General features: G+C 30.4%; 3 protein-coding genes across 5 annotated transcripts in view; 1 reads left to right on the top strand and 2 right to left on the bottom strand.

The window, feature by feature from the left end:
• Positions 1 to 1,259, bottom strand: part of LOC102674140 (cyclin-dependent kinase-like 4) — a 2,994-nt gene extending 1,735 nt beyond the window's left edge. Inside the window, exons 1-3 of one of the 3 annotated variants that reach the window (XM_031513159.1) lie at positions 913 to 1,259; positions 584 to 781; positions 84 to 375 (exon numbers count right to left, since the gene is read on the bottom strand). In XM_031513159.1, coding sequence (XP_031369019.1) covers positions 84 to 375; positions 584 to 781; positions 913 to 1,080 — 658 coding nt within the window. In that variant the 5' untranslated portion in view covers positions 1,081 to 1,259. Of the gene's footprint in view, positions 1 to 83; positions 376 to 583; positions 796 to 912 lie in introns of all 3 variants that reach the window. The other 2 variants (XM_006621214.2, XM_031513161.1) reach the window with 2 other exon arrangements.
• Positions 1,260 to 1,852: 593 nt separating this feature from the next.
• On the top strand, positions 1,853 to 5,121 carry LOC102673035 (zinc finger CCHC domain-containing protein 24-like). The gene is made up of 4 exons (XM_006621205.2): positions 1,853 to 3,523; positions 3,673 to 3,915; positions 4,257 to 4,421; positions 4,789 to 5,121. Exons 1-4 carry the CDS (start codon positions 3,329 to 3,331, stop codon positions 4,900 to 4,902), a joined length of 717 nt encoding a protein of 238 aa, XP_006621268.1. The 5' UTR covers positions 1,853 to 3,328; the 3' UTR covers positions 4,903 to 5,121.
• Positions 5,122 to 5,600: 479 nt separating this feature from the next.
• Positions 5,601 to 7,845, bottom strand: part of LOC102673254 (Golgi-specific brefeldin A-resistance guanine nucleotide exchange factor 1) — a 9,993-nt gene continuing 7,748 nt past the window's right edge. The window contains exon 14 of the mRNA XM_006621206.2: positions 5,601 to 6,640. Within this exon, the coding sequence (XP_006621269.1) occupies positions 6,539 to 6,640 (102 nt within the window). The 3' untranslated portion in view covers positions 5,601 to 6,538. The remainder of the gene's footprint in view (positions 6,641 to 7,845) is intronic.

The raw sequence follows: 7,845 nt of genomic DNA, 5'->3' as shown, positions 1-7,845 counted from the left end.
TTTTTTTTTTTTCATTCTTTCTCTCTTTTTTGCGCGTAACAATTAACATGGTAAAGATAAAAAGATAAGTTAAGAAAAATTACCAAGTATTTTGGTTATTCGATAAAGCTGATCTACGTCGCTCTTGCCAGGAAACAAAGGATTCCCGACCATCATTTCCGCGTACAAACAGCCTACCGCCCAAATGTCTATCGGTCTGCCGTATCGAGGATCACCGACTAACAATTCCGGGGCACGATACCATCTTGTCGCCACGTAATCCGTGCAAGATTCATTGGGACTATTTACAAAACGTGCAAATCCAAAATCGCAAAGCTTCACCACTCCGTTCGGAGATATAAGGATATTTTCTGGCTTGATATCACGATGCATTATCTATCGATAAAATGAAAAAATAACCATCGATCGGAATCGTTGCAATTCTTCAAGATCGATCTTTTTTCCAAACGTTCTCTTAAATCGAAAGACTTAAGCGACAATTATACGCTCAGATATATTCGTGTATTTTTTCTTTTTTTTTTTTTTTTTTTTTTTTTTTTTTTTTTTTTTTTTTTTTTTTTGCACATTTCTCGATTATACTTACGTTACTACTATGACAAAAATCCAATCCACGAAGGATTTGATAGATATATCGCTTGGATATTTCCAAACCTAGACCGTTTCTTCCGACATTTTCCAATTCGTTCAGTAAAGTATGATCCAAATATTCGAATACGAGATAAAATCGTTTCTTTCGACGAAACACTTCGATCATATTTACCAGATTATCGTGGCGTAATTTCTGTAAATATGCTCCTTATTCTCATAAGAGGACAACTAATGTGAGGAAATGGAAGGAAGGAAGGAGAAGAGAGAGAGAGAGAGAGAGAGAGAGAGAGAGAGAGAGAGAGAAAGGGAATACATATGACATACTTTCAACATTCGGATTTCTCGAAATGCCATTATTCGCACGTCGTAATCTTCCTCGGTTTCGAGAAATCTCTTAATGGCTACAAATTGCCCGCTCTCGCGATGCTTACATTTCATCACTATGCCATAACTTCCCTCTCCTACGATTTCTATCATCTCGTATTTATCCATCCTGTCTCACGCTTAAAAATCACGTCTTCTCTAATTTTATTTCGATTTTTCTCTTCCTTTTTTATAATTTTTTTCCTCGGTGGAACACAGCCGTTTTCTATCAAATTTCAAAGATTTAGAATTTATTCTACATAATTTTTTGCGATACGTATGTATTTACTCACATCATATGGATCGTTACTTACTTATACGATTTACCGTATGTTCCTTCGATATATTTCGATATCGACTTCGATAGCAAATAGTATCTTCAATCTGAAAAACAAGGATAAGGTTAATCGATCATGATTCGTACATATGTGCGAATGTCAATAATGTCAAATATAGCGAAATAACGAAAAGTAAAAAAAAAATAAAATGATAAAACAAAGATCAAGGAAGAATATTTATATATCATATATTATATATAAAATAAATTTCGCAAAATTTATTTTAATTGTCGACTATCTACACGGAAGATTAAAAAGTAATTATATGTATTTAATACTTACGTGATACAACGATAAAATTTTGATCAAGTTATCGAGTTCACGATTTCGAATTCTATTGAAAATTAAATCTATTTCACGACATAGTTATATCATAAATCGTAGATAGGATTGAAAATATTAAAATTCATCGTTTAAGATTCAAAATTTAGATAAATAATAATGCGATGATCGATGTTAAACATTGATGAAAATTTCATCTACAAAGAAAAAAAATGTGTGATAAATATATCTTGATCGTTTAATATTAAGAAACGAAGAAATTGAAATTTAATTCGAGGATAAATTCTCTAATTACCTAATTTCCATTCTGTTGAAAAAGCGGTATATTTATAAGGAGGAGAAATTTTGACCGTGTTGATCGTCAACAGGAAGGGCTTGTTTCGCTGGGCTTGAAGCTGGAAGCGAGAATCTTTGCCATAAGTAAAGATGTTGAAGGCAAAGTCCGAGCAATACTCGTACTCGTACTCGGTGGCAAGCTGTTCGATAGATAGCAAGCACTGAAATAGCTGCACCACATGGCGGGGGTCTCTTTAACGCTGATGTTAGATTCATGTGTATGCGTTTTTACGTATACGCGGATCGTGGAACATTGTCGATGTTCAGACTAGAGACAGACCCTTCGCGAACGAACGCAGTTGTCGACTCCGGAAATACATTTTCTGTGAAATCGTACATTAACATCGATACTTACCGCGCGGCGACACGTATCGTTGTTGATTTATTGTCAACGCCGACCAATTTTTAATTTCCATCCGGATAAAATTCATTCTGTTCGAGACGAAAGAAGAAGCGTAAGGATAGAGCAACCCGATCGGAACCAATACCGCTCCATCATCATCGCCATCGTTATCGGTATCTCCATCCTCCATCATTCACAAAAAATGCATAAAAGGATAGTCAAAGTTCGCATATAACAAGATAAATATTTTTTCAATGAATTGAAAAGGAATGATTTGAAATCTTGCAAGAGATATAATCGTGAAACCAATCGTGAGAATAATAAAGAAAAGAAGAAGAAGAAAAAATAATATAAAATAATCTAGGAATCTGATATCATTTTCACGAAAAATATTTCACCTTGAGATTTCCAAACGCTTCAACGTTCAACGAATAACTTTTTGTTACGACAACGCGTAAATAAAAGCGCGCATAGAGGTAAATTCGAAAAAAAAAAAAAAAAAAAACACGTAAAATTAAATGAACCTATCACGTAAAACAATTATACGTGGCGTGATGTTACATATTTCATGAAAATATCGAAACGCAGAAGACAGTTCGAAGTGAAGTTTCGAATGGAAACGTTGCCAATTCGACGTTGCATTATTGTAATGTGCATCCATACGAATACATTGTCTGAAAAAACATGTTACTTGTTGACATGTTACTCGGCAGCAGGCAAAAAAGCGTATCGTAGAACGAAAAGCAAGAATCCATGCAAATCCTGCAATGATCTAATGATCAAATGATCATCGTGTATCTCAGTGCCTTAGGTCTTAAATTAATCTTGAGAAACAACTGGCGGTTGCTGGGTGAATTCGTATTTTTAAACGAAATAGTTAGTCAGTTACCGATAAGTGCATCGAGAACGTTTCTCGTTTCATTTCAGTGATTTCGTAAATATACTCGAGGTGTAAAAATGAGCGATAGTAATATCATTTCCCAAATATATCCAACAAGCAATTATCACATTTTCTCAAGCATGGAAAAGATGAGGATTAAATTTGAAAAACACGTGGGAGGACGGTAAATTTCTGATTATGGCCGCTTGCCATCCAACACCGGCGATTCAACATTTGCAACCACAGGAATCGTCTCAGTTCGGCCTTGGATCTATGAACGCTCTCGGTAGCCAAGGTCGGAAACCTCTTCACCAACCACATTATCCGCCCCATTTGCTCAATTGGGTCTATCTAGCAATCGCCGATCAAAATTCTGCTCAACCGCGAGATCAGGTTCTCAAATCTCTCTCTTTCTCTAAAAATATTTGTTTTTCGATTAAAAAATTTGTACGATTTTTCTTTTACTATCGATATAAAAACAAGATAAAATAACGTTTTAACGATAATTAATCGAACGATTATCGATTTATAATATATTTTAGAACAAACTTGTTCCGACAATCTGGAGCGGTTTTTCAACAACGACGTCACAAACTCATTCTCATCGTGATACACTCGATCCTTCTTGCGCTATAAGTGGCAATTTTGCGGACAATATCAACGAACTTGCAGATCGTTTCAGAGAATTGGGTCTATTAGATAGAAAACCAACGAAAAGGCCACCACCTAATTACCTCTGTCATCTGTGTTTCAAGAAAGGTCATTATATCAAAGATTGTCCGCAGGTGTGCTTTTCAAAATCTTCTTTTCATCTTGTCGATAAAGTTTAAAGTAGAAAATTACCGAGGATATTACCTTTGCATAGACGTGCATTATTTTTAGACCGATCCGAATAACAACGTTCGTGAATATCTCGTGAAATGTGTCATCCAGTATTTCGAGTCTTTCTTGTATACGCGCCTAAAACGCTATGCTATTGCTATTATTACTACTATTGAATTATTGTTAATTTTGAACGTTAAAAAAAAAGAGAAAGTGGACACGATACAATATCCAAAAGCCAATAAAAACTTAAAAACATAAAAATAAGATCAATAACAATAAATGTTATAACGATCGATTCCAGGCAAGACCAAAGGGTGAGGGTTTAACACCGTATCAAGGAAAAAAACGATGCTTCGGAGAATACAAATGTCCCAAATGCAAACGCAAATGGATGTCGGGTAATAGCTGGGCCAATATGGGCCAGGAATGTATTAAATGTCATATAAACGTCTATCCTCATAAACAAGTGAGTAAAAATTTACATTTATCAAAAGTTTATTCTCGTTAAAATATACTTTCGACAAACGTTATTCGAGTTAAAAAACTTTACCAAAAGAGAGAACAAAATATATATATATATATATATTAGATATATATATTATATATGTATATTATATATATTATTTCTTCAACTCTAACAAATTCAGAAATGCAAAACTATCAAAATACATAAATACCTTTGATTGCTAATAATCTGTTATTGCATCAAATTCGTATTAGAATTGTTTGTCCCAATCTGGCAACGAGTAATCACAAATTTACCGCATTTTCATTGCACGCCAACATGATTGCGTAATTACGTAATCTCGTTACATTTTACTACGTGTTTTCAGAGACCATTAGAGAAACCAGACGGATTGGATGTGTCCGACCAAAGTAAGGTCCATCCGCAACATCTCTGTCAAAAATGTAAAACTCTTGGTTACTATTGTCGAAGAGATCAATAATGCGATATACTATATAATATTCCACGACTGATTAACTTTAACAAACAGAAATATAAATTCAACGTACATATTCGTCCTTCTTTTAAATTCGTACATCACCAATGATGAATCTTCATACCGATCGATGAATCTTTCCTGAAAATTTACTACATTTTTTATATTACTACAACATAACTTATCGATATCTGTTCGAATCTCACATAGTATGGTATTAATCTATTTTTTTATATAATTATTCACAACAGATAAACCATATATATATATATATATATATATTATATAAAAGTAAATACGACATTCTATCCAAGCTTTTCTTTCATTTATTATAATTATTATTATGCGTAAAATCGATCGTTCGTGAATGAAGAAGATCACGGAACAGAAAACTCTCTCGTAAAAAATATTCTAAAACAATCATGTTTCCGTAAAGATCATTGTAACGATTGTTATCAGCGTGTAATCAAAATGTAATATATATATATATAACTATACGTGACTACTTACTATAAAACTATGCGAGCGATCGTATAATTCGTCGAAGAAAGAATAGAAAATTTTTCGTTCAACGACTATTCGTTCTTATTAATATACGTTGGATTTCAGATTGTCCATTTCTAAATTTGTCCTGACTGGAACGCGCCGCGCCGCGCCGCACCGCGCCGCGCCTTCTTTCGATGTTTTTGATTCCGTCTCATAGAGTCGAAATATTATATGCGTACACATCTATAAGTCTATAAAATAAAAAATACGGAGACCGTGTATGTTTTCTATATTTAAAAATTCAAGCAGCACAGCTGCTTTTAATATTATTTAACGCGTTTTTCTTTGATACATAACATTGTCTACATGTTAAAATGTCAAATGTTCTAACGATTCCAACTTTCGATTACAAATCTTGCAGAAATTTGTATTATTGAAATTGAGATAAACTGTACATATACAGCATAATTATTTATGATTTTTAAAATTGCGAAAAATCACAGGTATGTTACAAGATGTTCCAACTTGCTTCTTCTCTTGAGCTTATGCATTTCAAACTTTACATATTTGTATGTACATACATACTTACATAAAAGATAAAGAAACGGAAAAGAAAATATTAATAAAAAAAAAAGATTAAAACGATCGATCTGTTCCATCTTGCAAACTGCACATATTATTATTGTATAATTGCAAGAATTATCGATTTACCACTCGTTCGCCTAGGAACAATTTGATGATTATATTAACGATATCGTAATTCGTGTTGTCGTATCTCAATACATCGTAGGTAAGTATATATCGATATTAATAAAAATCAAATAGAAATAATTAAATTTTTATAAAAATACCTAACTTATACATACCTAACGATGATGATGATAACTATAATAAAGATAATCGATATTCCACGAAATACGATACCGAATCATAGATATTATAATCATTTATGTATATATACGTATATAATGTGTTAATAATAATATCAAATGAATTATCATACATTATTATTAATACATATCATAATTTCAAATATACAAGAAGCCAAAGGTTCACCTACTGTAACACGTAGTAAATTCTTTTTCGCTAAAACTTCACCCAAAAATTTCTTTGTCGCAAAAACAATGATAAAATATTCATAACGAATGTACAATGGTCAAGGATTAGTCACGACGAATAGACGATCAGCCGCAGGATCTTCGCTAAAATATGCCGCTGAATTAAACATCGTCGTCGCTGCGGAATCTACAGTCATTGTCTGTAAAAGATGAAAATACTCGATTATTCTTTTACTTATTATTCTATTATTTGTCTTATTATATCTATTTATTAAATATAATTATAAATATGTATATACAATTATAAGTAAGAATATTCGTATACTTTATGCAAATTCAACTGTAATAAATTGTGTCATCAAAATTATAAATAATTCTGTTTTGATACAAAATATTGTGAACATGATGAAATAATGGAATAATATATAGAGCAATTTCTTTATCAGTATTATTAATATCGTTTCACTGAAGGGATGACAAAATCAACCCGAAAATTAAAATTTCAGTATTATTTTCATTTTTTAAAAATAAAAACTTCATAATGATTATAAAAAATAAAAAAATATCAATGATAAAATATTAAACTATAAAATAAAATATTCAAATTTTAACTCTAATTTTATTTTATTATTATATTATAAAAAATATTTTTAATTGAAATTGAAATTTTTTTTAATTGAAATTGAAATATAAAATGTATAAAAAAATAGATTTTTAATTGAAATTGAAATTTTTTTTAATTGAAATTGAAATATAAAATGTATAAAAAAATAGATTTTTAATTGAAATTGAAATTTTTTTTAATTGAAATTGAAATATAAAATGTATAAAAAAATAGATTTTTAATTGAAATTGAAATTTTTTTTAATTGAAATTGAAATATAAAATGTATAAAAAAATAGATAAAAATTTGAGTATGAAATGGATTTCATACATTTAAGATTTTTTATCGAAAAATAAATTGCTCCGTATATATAAAAATTTTTATTAAAATTAAATTTTTCAAAATTTATTTTTAAATTTCCTTGTAAAAAAAACGTAATGTTTGAATACTTTTATAATAATATATAATATTATAGTAATGAAATACTCTGATGATTTTATAATATAAAAATGATAATGATTTATTCTTATTGATTTTCAATTTCTACAAAAACATCTTTAAATGTTTTTTTTGTCTTAAATCTTTGAATGAATATAAATAAAACGAAACATCGTTAATTATTGATTAATTAAAATTCACTATTTTTATAATTTTTGTTTAATTTTTTATTTGTTTAAATAAAATTACAAAAGAAGAGAGAGAGAGATAGAGATAGATAGATAGATAGATAGATAGATAGATAGATAGACAGATAGATAGATAGATAGACAGATAGATAGACAGATAGATAGATAGATAGAC

The sequence above is a fragment of the Apis dorsata genome, unplaced genomic scaffold (assembly GCF_000469605.1).
Source record: "Apis dorsata unplaced genomic scaffold, Apis dorsata 1.3 scaffold_616, whole genome shotgun sequence".
NCBI lineage: Eukaryota > Metazoa > Arthropoda > Insecta > Hymenoptera > Apidae > Apis > Apis dorsata.
This window is presented reverse-complemented; position numbering and strand designations above follow the sequence as displayed.